The sequence below is a fragment of the Phocoena phocoena genome, chromosome 19 (assembly GCF_963924675.1).
Source record: "Phocoena phocoena chromosome 19, mPhoPho1.1, whole genome shotgun sequence".
In the NCBI taxonomy this organism is placed as follows: Eukaryota; Metazoa; Chordata; class Mammalia; order Artiodactyla; family Phocoenidae; genus Phocoena; species Phocoena phocoena.
Window position 1 is genome coordinate 37,763,953 of NC_089237.1, and position 22,392 is coordinate 37,786,344.

The 22,392-nt window shown below is 51.3% G+C and overlaps 1 protein-coding gene and 1 pseudogene across 1 annotated transcript; both read right to left on the reverse strand.

Moving 5' to 3' along the window:
• LOC136139101 (fibroblast growth factor 11-like) overlaps positions 1 to 16,703 on the reverse strand; it is a 52,861-nt pseudogene extending 36,158 nt beyond the window's left edge.
• A 2,126-nt stretch (positions 16,704 to 18,829) lies between these two features.
• On the reverse strand, positions 18,830 to 20,468 carry LOC136138041 (transmembrane protein 102-like). Its single transcript, XM_065896558.1, is given in 4 exon segments — positions 18,830 to 18,868; positions 18,870 to 19,670; positions 19,672 to 20,157; positions 20,259 to 20,468. Coding segments are annotated over 4 exon segments (1,536 nt in total).
• Between the last annotated feature and the right edge of the window lie 1,924 nt (positions 20,469 to 22,392).

The following is a 22,392-nucleotide window of genomic DNA, read 5'->3' on the forward strand; positions in this document are numbered from 1 at the left end:
GTAATTGCAGATGTTTTGCAAGGCTACTGGAGACAGCAACTCTCTTGAGAAAATAATTAATAAGAACTCTGCTTAAAGTCAGCACTTTGAACAATTGCACACTGAGAGACTGATAAATCTCTATAATTAATATTAAACATGTTGATACGTGGAAGTGACCTTCCCAGCTCGGACCGGTGTGGAATGAGACCAGTTCGGTCAAGTTAAGCAGGTCCTGGGTGATACAGAATAGGGATCCAGGTAGGCTCTACACATAGAAATTCTTTTCCTAGCTAAGGGGTCCACTAACTGTTAGCGGGGAGGATTGGAAGTTGTGTCTGAATTTCGCTCTATGTAGTATGATTACGAATCTTCTATTCTCAGTCCTTTGCCAGTCCTCAAATACAGCAGCCCTTTCAGGTATTAAGAGAAAAGTAGGCTCTGTAAATAGTTGTCTATACTTACTGTCTTCAATTCTTTTCTTCCATCCTCTCTTGAATCCGTTGTAATAAGGCTTGTCAAGGTCCCCAGGGACCAATGATGAAGCTAGTTGTCAGTTATTCTCCTTGAACTCTCAAAAGCATTTGACTCGGTTGATCACCCCTTCCTTCCTGAAATACTTCCTTTTTTTGGCTTCCAGGAGACCATAGTCTCCTGGTTTCCTATTGTTCCTCCTTCACCACCACCCCTCCCTTCCTTCTTAGTGTTCTTTCCTGGCTTCTGTTAACCTTCCTGACATTCTAACCATAGAGAATGCCGGGGATCAGTCAATGAACCTTGCCTCCTCTTTGCCTACATCCAATCCTTGGTGACTGGATCCAATACGATGGTTTTAACAACCATCTCTAGGCTGATGCATAAGAAATCACCGTTTTATGGGTCCAAGGGGTTGAATATCAGTACCTTCATATAGTTAAACCTAATGACTCCCAAACATCATTGCCCATGTGCTCCAGGTACCTCCATCTACTTGTATATGGGGCTTGATATTTTCTCTGGGGTGTCTAAGATGCATTACAAGCATAATATTCTTGCTTATTTCAGTTAATGACAAGTTCATTTTCCCAGTTGTTCAGCTAAAAATCCTTGAATCCTCTATTCCTCTGACAACCAACATCCAATCCATCTGCAAATCCTTTTGACTCTAACTTCAAAATATATCCAGCCCTGACAACAATTACCGTCCCCTCTACATGTTGGCTCATGGTATTATAATCTCTCATCTGGCTTATGGAATGCTTTCTAACTGGATCCTTGCTCTGTCCTTGCCCCATAAAGCAGCAGGGGAACTCCTGTTAAAACACAATTTAGATCATGCCAATTCTTTGCTTAAAACCTCTGACTTACTCCGAGTTAAAGTCAAAGGTCTTGCAATGGCTTCAAAGTCTCTGTAGAGATCTGGTTGCTGTTTCTTCCCTAGGCTTAACACTGAACTTCTCCTTGCCCACTCCAGGCACACTGACTCCTTGTTGTTCTTCTAGACATGTTTCTGCCTCAGGACCTTTGCACTGACTAGTTTTTCCACCTGGAATTCTTCTCCCCTGGGTAGCCTTATGGGTCAGGTTCAGTTTCTTATTGTTCTGCTTTGGAACCCACTATTTCCACTACCTGCCACTATGTGCCAGTCCGTGTGCCAAGTGCTATTGATACAGTGATGGCAAAACTATAGCAGTTCTTACCCTTGTGGAGCTTCTATTTATTGGGGGTGGGGACATATACTAACTGGATAATTGTGCAAACCTGCAGAAGCAGAACTCAGATGAGTGCTGTAAGAGAGAGATACTTGTGCAATGAGAGCTTAATGGAAGGATCTGGGGAGGCTTCTCAGAGGAGGTGATACTTGAGCTGGGAATGATGGAGGGCCATGGTTCTCTCGGTGCGCTGATTAGTGCACACGTGGACCTGTGACTCTTGCTAGGTCAATGACTGTCACCAGGCCTCCATGCCCTGGGGGTTTTCTATCAGGATGTGGGAGAAAGTGATCCCTTTTTTCCAGGTAGCTGAGCTATTGGCTGTGAGCCCAGAGCTGCTGGTGGTTACATCTCCATAGTTGGAAGGATCTTACCTGATGGAAGAAAGAATCAAGACCGCATTAGAAAAAACTTAGATGGGCTGGATGGAGAGTTCTGACAGTAGGGGAGGCTCCTGATCCGGTGTCCCCAAATCCAATTCTTTCCCTGGGTTATATGAGCCATTAAACTAGTTGGGCAGTTTTAGCAAGTTCAGTTTAGCGATTTGTCCCTTGAGATATGTGCATCCTGACCAATCTTCTTCCCTCCATAAGAGGAGAGAAGGGTGCATCTCTGGGAGAAAGAGCTCAGCTTGACAAGACCCAGAGCCTCCTTCTCAGGTTCTCCCCTCCTCCCCAGCATCTTCACTCTCTTCCTCACAAGAGCCGCATCAAAAGGGAGGAGGGTCATGGATTCTGGTGGATTTGAGGGCAGCCGTGACAATGATCATGGACAGAGCTGAACCTGACAATGATCATGGACAGAGCTGAACCAGGTGGGGCGTCAGCTGCTTTATCAAGTGTTCTCACCTTTTCTAAAAATTAAGGTCTAGAGAAAAAAGCTCTCTGAGCCCAAGATTAAATACTTATCATGAAATGCTTCCTTTCTCTTTCTTATCTCTTACAGTAGACACTTCCTGGTATAAAATGTAAGAAGCCCTTAGGGTAAAAAGTAAGCCTCTCTTTGTCTTCTCCAGTCATGAGTTCCTCTCCTTAGAGACAGCTTCTGGAGTATCCTTCCAGAGGAATTTTACACACAGACAAGGGAGTATGTAACTCTTGAGTGCATATGGTTTCACACAAATGGTTTCCTGCTATGCATGCTGTTCTGTCTCTGGCTCTTAGTACTTACTGTATGTTTGGTTATTGTTTCATATAAGCGCACATAAAGTGGTCTCAGCCTTCTTATAAGTTCCAGAACATTCTATTGTGTAGAGGTATATGTGCTTAACCAGCTCCCAATTAAAGGATTGTTTCCAGTCTTTTGCCATTATCAAAGCTTTCCCGAGTGCTCAAAAGATGATACACACATCTTTGGGTCTATGGACAGGGCTCTCGGTAGGGTAAATTGGGTGATGTTTTCCCTTTAATTTTCATTTTGTCCTCCTCTGGATCTGAAATGCACTCTCTCTCTTAGTCCAGAGAGGGGGTATAATTAGAAGAAGATCATAGAATAAGTGATGAGCTAAGTCAGAATTAGAACTCGGATGCCAGGCCTCCTAATCCATCCAGCATTGCCTCTGCCCACCTCCACGTGGCCCCCTGGCTCACCAGAGAAGCAGGCAACAGCAGCTGAGCTGGAGAAGGTGCAGGAGTGGGGCTGGGGGAGGGAGGGTGATTATAGCCCAAGCTGTTGATAAGGCAAGGCAACAAGGGAGGGCTCCATCCAGGGTATTTAGGACCTGGGGAAGGACAGGCTGAAGGTGCATGGCCCAGAAAGTGAACTTAGGAGTGAAAACAAAAGGCAAGTATCCATTTTCCCCTTTTTCCATTGTCACAGAACTTTTAGCTGGGCTTATGGCCACCCAGAATAAAAATTATTTTCCAGCCTCCCACTGGAGGCTGTAAAGTGATGTGTCATGTGACAGGCTCCAGGAACCCTTGTTAAAAGACAAGGTCTGCCCCCTCTTCTTCCTCATCCTGCCCTGCTGCCTGGAGTGCAGGTGCCCTCACTCGAGGCTGTAGGACCAAGGCTATAAGGGATGGAAAGAGGGTGCTGGAGTGAGCCTGGGTCCCTGGCAACCTTGTGGATCAGGGCTCTCTCATAGCCTGGACCTCAGGCCTCCAGACTTTCGCCTGAGAGATTAAAAACTAGGGTGCAAAAGCTCGGAATGTTTCGGGTTTCTTTGTGCAGCTGAATTGAATCTTACCTGAAGCTGAAGCCATGGTTGAGTATGTTGAGTTCTTACGGTTCTGACAATGGATTTGTCCTGGGCTGCCTGAGCTCCGTTTGCTAGATCACCTGTCAGCCTTGGTCAGGGGTGTAAATGGAGCCATGATAGTGCTGGGGATGGGCCTGAGGAGTCAGGATACCTAGGTCCTCAGCTGGCTCTGCTGATGCCAGTACGTTACATGACTTCATGCAAAGAATTCCTTTTCCCCGGGTCTCAGTTTCCTAATCTGGAAAATGAGACGTTTGAATCAGAAAACCTCTAAGGTCCTTTCCAACTGTGATGCTCATAGCTCTGGCTCAGCTGGTTGACCTGGATCTCTCTCCCTTCCCAGCTCTGTCCTCTGAACTCCTCGTGGCATTTCACTGGTCTCGCCCTTGGACCATGGTCAGGTTTTGCCTTGCATCTCTCTTCTCCTTGAAGTTCTCTGAGGTCAGGCCCTTGGGCTTCTTCCTGTCATACCCGTGTCTAGCTTCTAGAATAGTGCTTTGGGTATAAAGTGTATTCAGTACACCTTTGTCAAATAGATGATCTCACACAGACACAGCTGGAATATGATCCCGGATCTTTCATGCCCTACTCCCCAGGCCCGCCCCCCAGCCCCAGCCCATGCTGGTTCCACTTTGACCCTGTGGAAGTTGGGAGGGAACAGCAGTCCACACCCACCTTCCCCTGCTGGAGCTTTGCCTCCCTCAGAGCTGCACCCACACAGGGTTTCCCTGCCCCAACTTGTTGCTAATTTTGGTCTCTGTGGCTTGGTCCTCCTCTGCCACACCTTCCTGTGACGTCCTCAGGCCCCCATCTCCCAGCCAGGGAGCGAAGGAAGGGAGATACCACTGAATGCCCTGGCGGGGGTGGAGGGGTTCTTTGCTGAGGTCTTCTACTTCTTTCCTTTCCAGTAGTTTATTCCTCCTCATTCTCATCCCTCCCAATCAGGAGCTTTGTGAACATCATTCTCCTAGTGCAGACACCAAAAAGAGAAGGAACAGAGTGGGTGAGCAACTTCCCCTGGGTTACACAGCAGGAAGGTCTCTGTGGACAATAAGTTTCTTGGTGGCCACCTTCAGCAGAAGATGACTGAAAAGGGTAAAGACCCCAGTCCTGTAATGTTCCCATCCATCTTTGCTCCGTGAATATCATAATCTCTCTCTGTGGCTGGGAAATGCCCACCTTGGTTTGGCAGTAGGGTTTGGATCTTTTGGGGCATCTGAACCTTCCTCCACGCCCCTTCCCCTCTCTTTCTTACTGCCCACAGCTCATCAGTCTCCACCACAGGGCAATTCCAGTCCCTGCCTCCTGGTCTCTGCTCTCCTCTGAACCGTGCTAGGGGCTGTCACCTACCCGGCGTGACACCATTACCCTGCACAGTTGGTAGCCTCACTATCCTCATTCTAGAAGTGAGGACACTGAAGTTCAGAGACATCCAGTGACTTGTCCAAGGTAACACCCCGGGTAATGTGTAGGGCTGGGCTCTGAAATCATGTCCTTAGCCCCCAAGCCCAGGGCTCTCTCCTTTGCAGCCTACATGGGGTAGGGGCAGCCATGCTTTCTTCCACTCTCCCGGGGAGTGGCTTTATTGGAGGAGAACGCAAGCTCCACAGTCGACATAAATGGAGCACTGACTCTGTACCAGGCTTGGCTTGAACTCCTTCAATCCTCACCACACCCTGCGCAGTGGATACCACTACTCTCTTTGGTTTATAGCCAGGGAAACTGAGGCCCAGAGAGATGAGTGACTGATCCGAGTTAACATATCTAGTGGTTGACAGAAGTGTCAACTTGAACCCAGGACCGACAGCTTCAGTGCTTAAGAATGGTGCTGCCTTTCTGAAAGGAAAAGCATAGGTTTGAGAGAGCTATATAGGTCTGGGTTTGAAGCCCCGCTTTGCCAAGTCTAGCTGGTGCCGTCTCTCTCACCTGGGCCCCTAGATATGCAATGGGGGTGCTGCCCTGCAGTGTTGGGTTTATCTAGAGATAAAGCTCATTATAAAGTTCTGGCCCTGGGCGCAGGGTAGAGGCTCAGTCAACCCAAGTTCCTTTCTTCTCTTTCTAGGCTTCAGCTAAGGTTCTCCGGTCTCAGCCCACGAAGGAAGGATCTTAGATTACAGGAAAGAGGGTGTTCTACTGAAGTTGGAGCCGGCTTCTTCCTGGTCCCAGGCAGCTTGCCCTTTTCATGTTCCTGGACCTCGCTCCGAGGGGCTGTGGGAGAGACTGTGCCCTGTGTCTCCCTCTCTGTTTTACAGCCTGAAGTTTAATCTTCTCCCCTCCCTGCCGACCCTGGTGTCCCCTTTCCACCTCCCTAGCACACTGCCCGTGGGTTTCTACCATGGAAAGGCCCTACTGCCTGAACTCCTATCTACTTCCTGTGGTTAATATTGGGGCAGGTTCTTTGAATGGGAACATCTGTCTGAGTCACTGTGCCCTCCGCAGCTCCCACTGACTCAGCATTGGGCTTCCCTTCCTGTCCCCATCCACCCCCTCACAGGTGAGCTTCTCCCTGCTCCACTCTGACCACTGGCTCCTCCTTTACCAGCCGCTCAGAGCCTCTGAGAGAAGGCAGGGCTCAATTTCAAGGCTCCACTCCTTTTGAGCACCTGCTCTGAACCAAGCCCTGTGCTAAGCATTTTCTGTGCATTATCTTATTTGACTCTCAAAACGTCACTGTGTGGTCACGGTTACTTACTAACTGTTTCCTCTTGGAGACTCAGGGAGGTTAAGGAGGTTAATTTACCCCAAATCGCAGAGCTAGGCAGAGCCATGACACAAACCCATGTCTGGTGGACTCCAGATCCCAGGTTCTTAAACACACTGTCCTGTGTGATATTTGGTCCTGAAGCAGAGGGAAAGACAGACAAGAGTCCTTCTAGCTGGGAGAATTTGAATACCCAATCACACACTCAACTTTGGGGGAAAATTTGGCTCCTGGGCACCCACTTAGAAGTCAAAAGTTGCCCTGGGATTTCCCAGAGACCAAAGAAGGCCACCATGTGTGGGAGGGAGGAAGTGTGAATTTCCAGGGGCCGGAGGGGTTCTCAGTGCTTGGAGTCCAGTGGTGTTGGGCAGTCCAGTGGTGCTTTCCTATAATCTAAGATCCTTCCTTCGTGGAGGGGTGGTTCTCATCTCCTCGAAGGTCTGGGTTACTTGGACTGGGCTGTTCATTCCCTAGCAGACCTTCACAGAGGGCCCTGTGTGTACTCACACTCTACCACCAAGGCTCTCTGGGTAGTAAAAGAGGCAGAAGTGGCAACAAGTATTGGCATGGCTGGTGACAAGGGCTATGGTGGAAGCAGGCAAAGAAGGAAGGCTTTGAGGAAGGCTCTGAAGAAGGGCAAGGACCCACTCTTCCCAAGGTCTCATGTAGAGTGATGGAAGGTCAGAGAGTGCTGGGTTCAAATCCAGGCTCTGATGCTTCTGACCTAGGGGATCTCCAGCAGATTTTCTCTGAGCTTCAGTTTTGCCATCATGAAATGGGGATAGTCCTGTCTACTTCACTGGAGTGTAGTGCCTGGTAAATAAGGGGAGGTTTTTTTGTTGTTTCTTTTTTTTGATTGATTGATTTTGGGCTGCGTTGGGTCTTCATTGCTGCATGCGAGCCAGGGCTACACTTCATTGTGTTGCGTGGGCTTCTAATTGCGGTGGCTTCTCTCGTTGCAGAGCATGGGCTCCAGGCGCATGGGCTTCAGTAGTTGCAGCACGTGGGCTCAGCAGTTTTAGCTCGCGGGCTCTAGAGCGTAGGCTCAGTAGTTGTGGTGCACGGGCTTAGTTGCTCCACAGCATGTGGGATCTTCCCGGACCAGGGCTCGAACCCGTGTCCCGTACATTGGCAGACGGATTCTTAACCACTGTGCCACCAGGGGAGTCCAATAAGGTGGGTTTAAAAGCCCTGAGAGGTATCAGATGCTACTCTCTGTTTCCGTTCCCACCTTGTCCTGTCATCAAAAAATACTTGCAGGAACAATCTTCCCAGCAGCCATGGTTGCTGTCTAAGTCTATGGCTTGATCCTCAAGTTAGACAGTAACTCTGAGCTCTACTCTTTTGGCCTGATCACAGAGGGTTTTAGATAAGAGATTGAGGTGAATTGGGGGTCACTTCCATACCTCTTCTTAAAAACAAAGCAAAAAAAAAAAAAAAAAAAAAAACAAAGCAAAAGAAAACAAAACAAGCAAACAAATAAGAAACCCAAAACTAAAAATGGTGTTACAATGTCAATTGATGGCGAATTGGAAACCTTAACTCACAAAGATGCTACTTAACCCTCAAAACTGGGAGGCTTTACAGGCTGGGTTAAGAACACAGATTCGAGACCCAGACTATCTAGGTTTGTTCTTGGCTCCATGATGTTCAAACTCAATGAACTTGGACACTTTTCTTATAATGCCCAGTATCCTTGCATCGGGCCTTATCTTCCTCAGCTGAGAATGGGGATCCTAAGAGTACTACTAGGGTCTTCCTCCTGGAGAACATGTGAGGCCAATATAAGATAGCATGTGTCAGGAGCTAAGCACAGATCCTGGAGTATAGGAAGCTCTCAGAAAACATTAGCCGGTCTGTTACTGCTTGGAAACTGCGGTTTAGCCTTAGAGAGTCGCAGTGCTGGCCGGGACTCTGGGGTTATCTAGATGCATGGTTTTCACCTGGGGGGCTCCAGGGTGTGTGGACGTGCCCCAGGAGCCCCTCGTCAGATTCCGGAGAGGAGTAGGCAGGCCCACCTATCCTCTGCCTCTGCCCCTGCCCCCATCTGTTTCATAGCTTGGGGTTCCCTGTAAAAGTTGTTTGGATAAAAGTGTGTGTGTGTGTTGACAGGGTTGGGGGGTGGGTGGTTCTATTGGTTTTTTTAGAAGTTTGAAATCTACAGATTTGTGTCAGTGATTTCCAGCTCCCTCTACCCCATGAGGACCTTTGACTACCTTTTCATCATAAACCCCATGGTTTGAAGAGTTTGGTCTACCTCCAAACGACATGTATTTACCAATGACGTGTAAGATTTTTAGCTCTGGTTAAGGTATTTTGGGAAGACCTTTGGCAACACTTACAATTAGGAATCATCGTCTATTTCAGAGTCTGAGAAGAGACTGGGGCCCTAGGCCTGGGACTTGGGTCCCCTCCACTCCTTTTCCTACAGGGGACCACGTCTTCTGAGCACCTTCTATGAGCATCATCTTATTTAACTTTCACAAGCATCCTTTGCTCCGATCTTCATTTTAGACTCAGAGAACAGAGCACGGAGGCATGGGTGGGGGTTGTTGGTGGTGGTATGTATCACTGCCCAGTATCACTCATTTGATAAATGCTTTTCAAAGTCCCAACCCACTAAAGCTTTATTTATTTTCTGCATGAAAACTAGAGGCTTGTAGGATCTGTCCACTTTTTCCCAAATCGTCCCAACTCTTCTAAACATTTCACTGTTATTTGGAATTCATTAATTGGTTCCCTATGTTAGCAGAGCTATGCAGGAAGGTACAGATGAGAGAACTGTGTTAAGCCACAAGTGGTCTGTGTTTGATTTCATTACTTGCATCTCCTCCACGATTCCACGCTACAATTTATTCACACATACATATGAGCATTCTCCAAGGAATACATGCTCAGAAACAAGGTGTCTGCAGCAGAACCCCAGACATATACACTCCACAACACGTCTGTTCTTTGAGGCATAAACATGGAAGCGGATGCACACACAGAGACGGTCAGATACTCGGACTCCTATATGTATCCAGATACAAAGAGCCATAGCTACACAGCATGCACACACATACACGTACACCCTAATTGAAATGAATTCTCTCTGAAGCCCGTTTGACCAGATGTCTTTGGAAGGAAGAAGGGATATAGGATTTACAAAAAGGAAAATTGCAACGATAACAGGGTAAACTTACATGCTCACTAAACTGGCAAAAAAAAAAAAAAAAAGTTGGAGGGGAGTTGAATAATGACACCCAATGCTGAGGACTACTTTTTATAAAACAAGTGTCTTTATACATTGCCACTAACAAAGAAATGGTCGCTTTTTTGGGAAACATCTTTCTTATCGCTCCAGTAGTCAGATGTGTTTATACTCTCTTTTGCTGTAATTCCACTTCTAGGAAGTTAATCTAAAGAAAAACATCAACAAGAAGAAAATTTGACTTATAGAAAAGTAGCCACAACACAGTTACTTAGGAAATAGTGGTAGCCAGATAAATATCTACGATTGAATCCCGTTATCTCAGTTTGAGGCAATCTTTTCCAGCCACATCACAATGACAATTATGAAGACTAGGGAACATCACAGAAAATATTTATGATAAAGTCAGTGAAAAAGAAGAGCACAAAACTGGGAGTTCACTGTGGATGGGATGAGATGAAGATTTGTCTACAAAGAGCTAAACAATGGAAAGTGAGAAACGAACAGTTCTTTGAGAGAGATATGACTATTATTGATTTGGTTTTTTGTTTGTTTACTTTAATGTTGGTATAATAAAGATCTCTGTTCCCAAAGCTATCTGTAATATAAAAATCCCAATGTAAGCCAGCCTGACAACTGAAGTAAAGATTTAACCCACTCGCGGATAATGGACCCTTAGCAACTCCTATGTTCGAGGGGCTGTATACACAGACATGTGCATCTCTAAGAATGCCATGTGTACATTGGACTTGGTCAGCCTCCCAGCCTCAACCTACAAGAGTCTTAAATGACAAGCTAAGAATTGTCCATGGTGCTTCACAGGCCTAAGGCTCACCTCTGTTATTCTTCCAAGCCCTAAACTTGAATATTTTCAGGTGATCTATTTAATACAAATATCTGACCTTGCAGCTCTTGATCCTTGGAGATAAGACTCCAGTTGGTGAAAAAAGTTATTCAGTAGGGCCCGAGACCAAATAAGGTCTAGCCTTTCCATGAACTAGCTCTGTGACCTTTGACCAAACTTGTTAGCATTCATTGAAAATTGACCACTTTGGGTGCTGTGGTGGATGCCCTACACCAGAGGTCCTCAACCTTCAGGAGCTCCAGAATCACCTGGAGGGGGTTTCTTGTTGATACAGAGGTTACTGGGCCTCACACCCTGTGATAAGACTCAGTAGGACTGGAGTGGGGCCCAGGAATTTGCATTTCTAACAAGCTGCCAAGTGATGTTGAAGCTGCTGACCCAGTATGGAGGGCCACTTGCTCTACATATATTTTGCTCAAAATAACCTTGCAAATGAAGTGCCTTAAATATTACTCCCATGAACTAAGAGGATAGAGAACTTGAGTGACTTGGAAAGTCATTTAATCTTCTTGGTAATAAGATTACCTCCTTCTCTTTCAAGAACTGAAATATGGAATTGATGAAACAATCCAGATACTAGTCATTTGCTCTGATGTGAATACCAATACACACACACTCACACACACACACACACACATACGCACACACACATCTTCCCCTCTATTATGGAGACCCACTGCCAGCCTGCCTTCTTTTTCAATATGAACTATCTCCAGGGGTCAGTTTCCTGTTTGTTTTTTGTTTTGTTTTTCAGTCAATGAGAATGAACTGACTTAGATGGTCAACTTAGAAACTTAGATGGTCAACTTAGAAACATGCATGGTTTCTGCTGTCACCAGGGATCCTCAGCAAAGTGACAGCATGCACTGCTAGTGACTCTGCAGATGACCCAGGCTTTGTGGTCTCAGGCTTATCAGTGTATCCACTGTGCTGCCTGGGTGAGCTGGGTGCTGGGGCATGCAGAAGAGCTACTGCTTTGCAGCTGTGCGCCAGCAGTCCATCTCTGTGCATCTCAGCTGTAGTATGAGGAAAATAACACTGACCTTCATCAGGTAGTGGTGAGGGTTCAATGAGCTGGCTGTGTAAAGAGCACAGACTGGTACCCAACAGAGATTTTCCTGGGACTTGATGAAATGGCTCCAAACTTGACATAAAAGAGTAAAAGGGTGAAAATAGCCAGAACACTTCTGGTTGAAACACAAAAAAACAACAATAACAAGAGAGGGGAGCCTTACTTAACCAGATACCATGGCTCATTATGGTCAATGCAGTGATAAAGTAGGTGACCAATAAAAAGAAAGTCCATAAACAGAACCACATATGTATGATGCTACGGTATGTGATATGGCTTGTGTGTCACATCAATTCAAAAATTAGGCCTGGAAAAATGGCAGTCCATATGGAAGAAAAGATTAAATTGGATCCTTACGTTACACCATATGCAAAAATCAACTGCAGATGGTTAAATGTTAAAAATACGCCCCTGGGGCTTCCCTGGTGGCACAGTGGTTGAGAGTCAGCCTGCTAATGCAGGGGACACGGGTTCGATCCCTGGTCTGGGAGGATCCCACGTGCCGCGGAGCAACTAGGCCCGTGAGCCACAACTACTGAGCCTGCGCATCTGGAGCCTGTGCTCCGCAACAAGAGAGGCTGCGACAGTGAGAGGCCCGCGCACCGCGGTGAAGATGGCCCCCGCTTGCCACAACTAGAGAAAGCCCTCACACAGAAACGAAGACCCAACACAGCCAAAATAAATAAATTAATTAATAAACTCCTACCCCCAACATCTTCTTTAAAAAAAATACGTCCCTGAAAATTTTAATAGAAAACTTTAATAGAAATATCTTTTGAACTTTGGGGAAGGGAAAGATTTCTTAAACAAGATACAAAAATGTTGACTGTAAAAGAAAAGAATGATACATTTTCTGTATTACAATTAAGAGTTTTCTTTCTTAAAAAGACAACTTGAAAATAAGCTACAGGTACTTCCCTGGTGGTTCAGTGGTTAAGACTCCGCGCTCCCAGTGCAGGGGGCCTGGGTTCGATCCCTGGTCAGGGAACTAGATCCTGCATGCTGCAACTAAGACCGGCGCAGCCAAAGAAAGAAAGAAAGAAAGAAAAAAGAAAGAAAATAAGCTACAAATCGTAGACTATATGGCAATCCACATCCTAACACAGGATTATATAAGAATGTATCAAGAGCTCCTTGATATCTGTGAGAGACTCTATTCTTGTTTAAAATGATTCAGAATATATTGCCCTACAACATTGGCTTTGTGCTTGGCCATGTAACTTCCTTGAGCCAACAGAATGTGAGCAGATAGGACATGTGCCATAGCTTAGCAGAAGCTTTAAAAGCATTGCAAGTTTCTTTTTCCTGGATCCTCTGCCAGGAGAATGACATATCCTAAACAAGAGCTGTTCCTTTAGCCTGAGCCCAGGAGTGGGAAGACGTGGGGCAAGGAGCTGACCCACAGGCTGGAGCAGAGATGCAACTGACCTGCAGACTTGAGAGCAAAAAGGAATGTTTCTTGTTATAAGCCACCGATTTGGGGAATGAGGTGGGGGGGTTGTTATGGTAGTGAAAGCTGACCAATATGGAAACTAGTACCTAGCAGTGGGGTGCTGTGCTACCCAAAGAATAAAATGTGTGGTTTTGGTTTTGGGGCTGAGTGGCAGGCAGGGATGTAACTACTACAGGGAGCTGGAAAACCAGCAAGCTATGTAATGTAATAGGTAAACATTTGGAAAAACTGTCACATGTGATCATTCGGAAGGGCTCCCTTCCCCTACACTGCTCCGCTGGGAACCCACAGAAGGAGAGCTTCCCAAACCTCCAAAGGCCAAAGCCTTCCTGGCTTGACCTGTCATAGCATGTGTCCTCTTAAAACACTTATAGCCCCTTAGCTGGGTGTCACTAAATGTCCATGTCAAGGTCAATACCATCCCATGTGGTCCACCTCTTCGCTAGGGGTCCATACTCACCCTCCAGGAGCTTGGGCACAAAGTGGGCGGCTGCCTTGGTCTTCTTGACTCGATTTCCCTTCATGACTCGGCCCTCCTTGTCCAGGCCCATGTACCAGGCCCGGCCAGAACGACGCTGGCGATAGAGAGCAGAGGCGTACAGGACATAGTAATTCTCAAAGACGCACTCCTTAAAGCGACACTCAGCTGTGAAATGTGGCTGAGGAGACAAAGACCCAGAAAGGCACACACAGACAGAAAGACAAAAAGACACATCACTGAACAGAAGGGAGCCCTGGGAAGAACAAGGTAGGATATAATCCATATGTTTGAGACTGGCAGAGCCAACTTCTGAGTCCATGCAGGAAATGGGAGAAAGGGAGGATGAGGAAGAGTCTGGTGGCCCCCCGAGGGCCGGGAACTAGACTTCTGGGGACCTGGGATAAGAAGATAACTTCTCTCTGCTCTACTCCCAACCTCTCACCATCCAGGGCACCTGGAGGGAATTTCTGCTTGGAGGAGTTCCTGAATCCTTCCCCAGCATCCTGAATGACTCTGGGGAAGTGAGTAATAATGAGGTCTAGAGGAGGTTGGAGAAGACACAGGGGTCCTAAAAGGTGGCAAGAGTTGGACATTCAAAGAGCCTGGGTGTATTTAGGAGGCTATTGGAGGAGAAGGGATTGGAGGGACGCTAGAGGAGGTGCTTGGGAGCGGGCAGTGAGGACAGGGTGTCGGCAAGAGCTGGAGGGAGAGGAAGCCCTGAGCTGCAAAATATCTAGTTGGGAAGACTGTAGCTAGGGGAGTCCCCTGACTGCAGGCCACCCTGCCCCCTTGTCTCACCGAGCTGTAGAGCAGCCCCTCAGTGTTCATGGCCACGTAATGACCCAGCTTGGCACTCTGGATGGTGACTACACGGAACCCCACAGGGATCAGGTTGAAGTGGGCTGCGGGTAGAGAGAAGGGGTATCGGTACCCCAAGCCTCCAATGCCCATCTGAGCCCCCCCCCCCAATTATGGTCCTAGTTCTACTTCTTCCTTTGCGGGGTCAAAGAGCCAGACTGAAAACAACAGAACCTGAAGCCACAATAGGACTGTCATCTCCTATGCCTGCGCTCCCCCTTCCCACCCAGCAGCTGGATTCCCCTCTCACTGAAAGAGCTGGTGTCCTCTGGGGTGCCCTGGATGCTCCCATCGGGATTCGCCTGGAGGTAGAAACCCTGGCGGCAGAACAGTTTGGTGACGATGCCTTTGAGCTGAGGCTCTGGAGAGAGAGACATTCATCTTGGAACATGACATCTCTGTTCCCAGAAACATTGCTACACTTGGCGGGATCAGAGGAGAGAAAGAAAGGAGGATGGAGGGAAGGAAGAGGGTCCCAGGGCCCCAGCTCCCTGACCCTCTAAGCAAGCTCTATCCCACCTCTCTTTGACTCCAGAGGAAGCTGGGGTGTGGGTCCCTTCTGCTTCCTCTTACCAGCTTTCAGTTTAATTGACTGAAATTTATTTAAAGGTTTAATTCCTACTCTACAGCTCAACCAGGATGGGGGGAGGGGAGAAGAAGGAAGAGGAAAGGGAGAGATACATGGAAACGCAGAGGACAGAGGGAGACAGGCAGAGCTGCTGAAAGTGCAGTGTGTTTGCGAATGTGGGGGGCATTAAGGTGACCCCAGGGTAGGGTCGCACCCTCAGGAATGGGGGTGGGACTGGACCTGACGCTGACTCAGCACCTGCTGCTGCAGCTGCCGCTCGCTTCGCGCGGGCCTCGCCTTGGCCCACCGCCAGCCTGACACTGACCCATCTGTCTGTCTGTCAGTCTGCTGGCTCACGGGGGCCCAGCCCTCCCTGAGGCTCAGCCTCTCCCCTTCAGCCAGGTAACCCACCTGGGATGGGGGATATTCGGTACTAAACCAAGGAAATGGGGGAGGGGCCAGGGAGCTGGTGAGGCAGGCTGACTCACGTGGGGGCTGAGTCCCACACAAAGGGTGGGCTGCTGACCGTACCACTGCGGAGGGCCGGCGGCGGGGGGAGGAGGACGCCAGCGGGGGGGTGGGGGGGTCTCCCCCTAGGGGAGCTGAGAGCGGACGGGAGCGAGGCCAGAGGGACTTCCCGCCTGTCGCACCTGGACGGGGACCACAGGCTAACTTTCACAACTCTCTTTGCCTGGCGCTTGCGGCCGAGTTCCTGGTACCCCCTCGTAGATGGTACGACCACCAGTCTCCGTGCGGCTATCCAGCCGTGTAGTGTGTCTGAGTTCCTCGCGGCAGAGGGTCTCCTGAGCCCGTGGGGCCCGATTTCTGAGCCGCGTAGGCGGTCATTGGGGAGTGCCCAGCTCCCTTCTTGAAGTGCAGGTCACGGGAGGAGGGCGCACAGAGGGGCGGACTCGCGAGGTAGCTGCAAGGACACCCGGGGGAGAGCTGGGGAGATTGGTACCGAGCCAGGCAAGCTCGGCGAGGAGGAACGGAGCCAAGGCTCGGAGGAGCGGGAGAACCGGGGCGGGGACGGGGCTTCCGGAGCCGCAGAAACCCTCTGGGTGACCCAGGCTTCCGGAACCCCCAGGCCCCTCCGCTCGGCATTGAAAGAATCGAGAGAGAGGGCACGTAGTAAGAGGATGGTGGGGGTGGGGACTCCTGTGTTGGTGGGGGGGGCGAGCGGGAGCTTCCAGGCTTCGGGGCACCAGGCTTAGCCCCTCAAGCCTTCCCCTTGCCCTCGAAAGCGAGGAGACTCGGGGTTATGGACGCGAGACAAGGGAAACTGAGGCATCGTCTGGCCGAGGGTTTGTGGTCCAGGCCCACCCCCTTTCACTTTCGGGCAGTCCCCGTCAGTCGGGCCCCGCTCTTCCGAGTCCCTGGCCGCAACCTCCCAGGCAGAGAGACCCCCGGCCCGGAGACCCCGCCCCAGCCACTCACCCGGTCAGCGGTCCGGTCGCGCGCGCCAACCCCCCCCCCCACCCCCGCACATTCGCACCTTGGACAGCAGGATGAGGAGCTGCTTCTGGCAAAGGGACTTGGTGCCGCGGGGACACACGCGCCGCTGCGCCGACACGGGCCGGCTGCCCCCGGGCTCGTGGACCTCCCGCTTCTGCCGGATGAGGCTGCTGGCCAGTGCCGCCATGGCGCCCCGGGAGGAGACACCCCAAAACCCGCAGGCTCCCGGAGCGCGCTGGGCCACCCCGGAGAAGCCCGCTAGCTCACCAGGACATGCTCTTGACTCTCCGGTCCGACTCGCCGCCTCACCCACGGGACCTGAGGATAAGCCCTAGACGACCCCCACCCCAGGCACCAGCTCCCACCCTTGGGCCTCGTGCTAGCTTCGCCAGACCCAGCAGCCTATGTACCTCTCAGTTGACCCCACCCTCGACCTTTGCCCCCCACAGAAAACTCCCCCTTCTCTGATCTCCAGTGTCCCTGTCCCCCACTAACACTATCCCAAAGCCAAGACCCTCAAATTTTCCAGGATGTGGTTCCAATATCCCCAGGCACCTTTCCACCCTATTTCCGGGCCCTGCACTCCTGCCAAAGCCACTCTTGTAATTTTAAGGGTGTGGGTCCTTAGCTTTGGGGATATTAGCTCACCCCACCCCTGCTGGGGTGCTGCCAGTGTCTAGGAAGAACCCAACCTTGGTGTCTTTTCTTTTGCCACCCTCTAATTGAAGACTCCCCCACTTTTTTTCCCTGAAGTCCCCAAAAAGGTATGCCTTGAAATATCCAGACTGTCGCCAATCAGCAAGAAGAGGTTCCCAGACCCTGTCTCTGGACGATACCGCTTTTTACCAAGTCACCCCCATTTCTAGTGGCACAGCATTCCAGCTGCTGAGCCCCTTTCCTCACCTTGTTACCATCCACTCCTTTTGAAGTCATCTCCAAATCCGCCCTTCCTAGTGGTTACACCAGGTGGTTGTCTGGAGGGCCCTGTGTCACCTCGGAATAAGGAGCATAGGTTTTTGGCTTTTTTCCTTTTTTCTGACAGCCCCTAATATCCTCGGGGACAGCTGGTGCTGTTTAGATCCCACGCCCTCCAATCCAACCAGCCCCCCGAGAGAGGAGTGCACCCACGTTGTCACGGGTCCCCAAATGTGAACAGACCCGCTATAAGTCAGAGCGCATCAGAGCTTTCTGCGACAGGGCTTCCTTGTCCTCCCTGGGACTGCCTATAGCGCCCCCTCTTCCTTCCCTGACACCCCTCAACCTGTCCTCTCTTGTCGATCCGGGGACGGCGGGCGCTGGCTCCGGTTCCAGGCTCCTCCCTCCCTGTACCCCACAAGCGGAGCTTCCCCCCACGCCCGGCAAGGCGTCCCGGACCCCAGGAAGGAGTGAGAGTGTCTCCGCAAGCGCCCTGGTCTGGCGAAGTGAGCGCTGGGCCTGGCAGCTGGACCAAGCGGAGCGGCGGCAGCGGTAGCGGCTGTGGGAAGCTGAGGCTGAGGCGGCGGCGGCGGCGGCTACAGCGGCTTCCCCCTCCCACGAGAGCCGGTCCGGGGGCGGGGCAGGGGGCGGAGACGCCGGGAAAGAGGGGGAGGTGAAGCTGGGCGGGCGGAACCCCGGTGTTCCTTGGAGGCAGGGAGTGGCGACGGTCTTAGAGACAGGCGGAGCCGAGGCAAGGCCGCATGTCTCGCATGTCTCCGGGTTCAGAGGAGGAGGGACAAGGAGGCGACTTCACTGAATGGAACTCTGGATGGGGGGGAGAGGTTGGGCTTAGATAGATGGAATGGCGGATGCCCCGAGAATGGAGAAAGGGACCCTACTGCCCGGGATGGAGGAAAGAACTGGATGAGGAAGGTGGGGGGAATAACTGAAGAGATAGCGGTGGTGGTGAGGTCTAGCCTGGGGTGAAATCCGGCCTCCTTAATGTCTCTGCTTTTGTGTGAGACAAATTGGTCAGTCCCTGGTCTCCATACCTTTCTCCTTTACACGTTCTTTCAGCAAATATATTACCCCCACCCCTATTGACTCCTAAGAGAAAAGACCATAAGAACAGGCGGGAGATGGATGCCAGAGGCTGCACCGGAGTGGGAGGGGTGCTGGCCACAGATTTGGAAAGTGGAGAGGCCAGAATGGAACGACCTGTGCCAGGGATGGGGCGGGAGGAGGGGGGAGGAAGCGGAGGAACCGGCGAGGAGGCCTTCTAGAACGGGCTCTTCAGGCCCAAAGGGCTCAGCCTGTCTCCCAGGTGAGGGGAGAGCAGTCCCCTCCACATCCCGCTGGCCAACAGAAGCACATTCCAGGTTAGTAGGAACAGACTCTTTAATGGGCCCCGCCTCCCACGCCCGCTAAGCCGCCCCCCCTTGCGTGCAGCCTTGGCCTCTTCCACAGCGGCGCGCAGGGCGCGGGCAGGGTCCCTGCGAAGCAGGGCCAACGCCCAGAGCAGCGAAGCGGCGCCGTCCCCCGCACGGAGCTTTTGGCCACTCAGAAAATAGTGGGGCAGCGTCCCGGCCTCGAGCACCCGGCCCAGCTCATCCAGCAGCCCGAGGCAGCAGGCGCCCGCATTCTCGGCTCGCGCCAGAGAGGGCGCGGGCAGCCGCTCACACGCCCAGTAGAGCAACGTCCGCAGGAGGTAGGGCGCCGCGACCCTAGTCCTGGCCACCAGAGGGCGCAGCAGCGCCTGAGCCGCCGCGTGCGCTTGCAGCAGGGGAACGGATATGCGCGTCTTGAGCGCCAGCTCTTGGCGGGCGAAGCAGAACTGCCAGCCGGAGGCGTCCGGCCGCTCTGTGCCGCCGCCGCCGCCGCCGGGCACCAGGTAGAAGGAAGACGACTCCGAGGCCAGCGGGCCGGCCCACGAGTGGCTCCGAGGCCCCTGGGGCCAGCCGGCCACGGACACCACGGGGATCAAGTCGAAAAGCAGGAGGCGGCGCGGGGGCCCGGGCGTAGCCAGGAGGATGCTGGTGACCCCCGCGTGGCGGGCTGCGTGGACCAAGCGCGGGGCACCCGGAACCGGAAACGGGGACTCAGTGACCGCAGCCAGCGAAGCAGAGAACCAGGCAGCCACCTGGGCGGGGCACAATGTGGGCCACGCCTCCGGAGCCTCCAACGGCTGTGGCACTGGGCTAACGTCGGTTGCTTTGGTGACGTCACCATTCCGTTTTTTTCAGTGGTGAGGGAAAGCCAACATCGGTTACGTCTTGTTGAGGCAACTCTGGCACTGAAACATTACTAGGTGAGTTTTCCAAAGACTCGTGTGCCTCAGGCTCAGTGACGTGTAGCCAGTCCACGGAGATTTGCGGATCCTTGGGAGTTTCTTTGCTTTGGGCTGGGTGGATCGAATCACGTCCTCCTGGGACTAGGGGTCCTAGGAAATCCTGCCATGCCTCCCGGGCCGAGGTTCCGCGTACCTGCTCTGGGAGGAAGAGCCATGTGTAACAGGATCCCACGTCCGGTTGCAGCTCCTGCCCAGTGCCATCTAGCGAAAGCACGGGCACCAGGAGTGTGAAGCCGGCGTTGTAGTGAGGTCCCCGAGCGTAGGGACCTAGAGGCGCAGGCCCCAGATCCAGGGAGCCCTCGCGAATCCCGCAACGAAGCAGCAGGAGCTCTGCCTGAGGAGGAAAGCGAGGGTCCCGGCGGTGAACGAGACCTAAGGAAAGAGAAGGGATCGTAAAGTCGTGATCCAGAGCCGGGGCGGGGTGAGGCGGAGCTGAGAGCTGCAAGTTCCCGAAGGCTCGGAGGGTTACTTAGCAAGCAAAGAGAAAACAAAGTCCTTGGCCTGGAGGAGATCTGGTCCTGGCTTGGGACCTTCACTCCAGCTCGCCTGCACACCCAGCTCCTGGATCAGTTGGGTTAGTTCTTGCAGCTGCGCCCCAGAGCAGAAGTCGATGTCCGTGAGCGGCCGGGCTGGGGCTGGGGGCGGTGGGCCCAACCAGGGAGCACTCCCCCAGACCGCGGAAGCCATATGGCTCTGTCGTTTGGGGGCTAGGAAATACACAAACGGGAGGAAGCCCAGACGGGCCGTACCTTTTGCTGCGGAAAACTGGTCCCCGTTCTTGGCTCTTCCAGAGGCCAAGAGGGTTCCCAAGACACAGTCCGCCAATGGGTCTGCAGACGAAGGGCCCTAAATTTAGTCTTGAAAGAGAACAAATAAATACCTCCTCCGTCCTTGCCCTTTTCTCATATGCTGGTCCCCGCCCCCATGGAACGGTTCACCTGACTCAGCAGGTAGAAAGTAGCTGTTTGGCCCCTCCTAAGGAATGCAATTGCCTCCTTCGCTGCCCCTTGTCTACGTCCCCTTACCTCTTTTTCAGAAGAGGCTGGTGGTTTGCGGCTTCCCTCTTAGGGTTAGCTACAAAGGCTGGGAAGAGAATGGATAGGAAGATTCAACAGGTAACTTCTTCCTGCTGCCTGTAAGGCCACGCCCTTAAATTATAACCACGCCCCTTTCTGGAGACTGTCGGGGTGGTTCCGGACCAGCCCGGCCTCCAGTCAGAGTTCAGTCACTCCTTTCGCTCTGCAGAGATCTCGCGGCTATCCTGGGAGTTGTAGTGTGTCTTCAAAGCTACCAGGGCGTTGGGGCCACGCCCCCACATCCTTTGCTGTTCCGTTGAAGTAGTGCCTGATGGAAGTTGTAGTTTCTATGGAGGTAAGCTATTCTTTGTCTTTATGATAAACTATTCTGTGTCTTTACAAGGCCAGGTGAAGCGCACAAACACTCCTTGGGGTTAGAACAGAGGCCTAATAGGATGGATCTGAATAGCAAACAATAATGAGGGACATACACTAGGGAATGCGGAGAAATAGGGGACTCTACATCTCACTTGGGAGTAGAGGAGCCCTGGTCATTTAAATCTAGAAGGGTTCTTGCATGCAATTATAACTTCAGTTTAGAGATGAGACTGCAAGCCTAGAAAGGTTGCACATGACTTGTCCAAGTTCAGAGCTCAGCCAGAGAGCTGTTGGAAATGGGCTCTCCAGCTGGGACGTATCTCCTTGGAATCGGTGGTGGTAACGTTAGACAAGAACACACCGATAGTGTGCATATAGTGACCCAGGGATGGACATCTGACTCAGTGAAGGGACATATTAGTGTTGCCCACCTCAGACACACAAGTGGTGTCAGGGAAAACACTTTGGAATCTCGCAGTTTATGTGTGTATACAGAACAGTTATCAGGACTGAAAATCAAGTCCAGAGGAAACTCCAGCTGGGCTAGGGCAGGGCAATGAAAAATTATCAGGCGAAGGAAATGGCTTTCAGCGACCAGTGCTATCATGGACACAGCTTAAGTCCAGGATGAACCTAGGAGTCAGAATAATAGGACAGAAAGATAGGACACCAGAGACACGCTCACAGATTAGACCAATGCATACTGGACCAGGAATTCTAACATTCCTTTTTCCTAGGGGTCTGTCTCCCCAGTGAACTAGGCCTGAGTCCATGGGCAAGAAAACTAAGTGGAGACACCTCGAAATATTTAGAGGCCTATGAAGGAGGAGACCCTCAGAATCCAGGGCTCAATTTAGGGAGCCTAAAACACAAGGTTTCCTAGTCACTGACAAAGAGAGGTCTTCTCCCTCAGTAACCAAGAGCCCCAAACACAGCCCAGAACGGGGGAGGTAAGTTTCCATACATCTGGTCATGAGCCAAGAGACCAGATGAGGAAAACTGAAGCCTGGGCTCTTTCTCACAGTCTGGGGAAATCAGGCACTGGGTGTCCAGCCCCACATCTTACCTCCTCCCTAGAGGGTGGCTTCTGAGCCACGCTAAAAATAGCTAAGTTCTCTGGTCTCTGGGGGAGCTTTAAGATGCTGGGGGTGGGTGACAGGGAAAGGAAAATTGCTCTAAACTCTAAAGCACTGCTCTCCAATAGCATTTTCCATGAT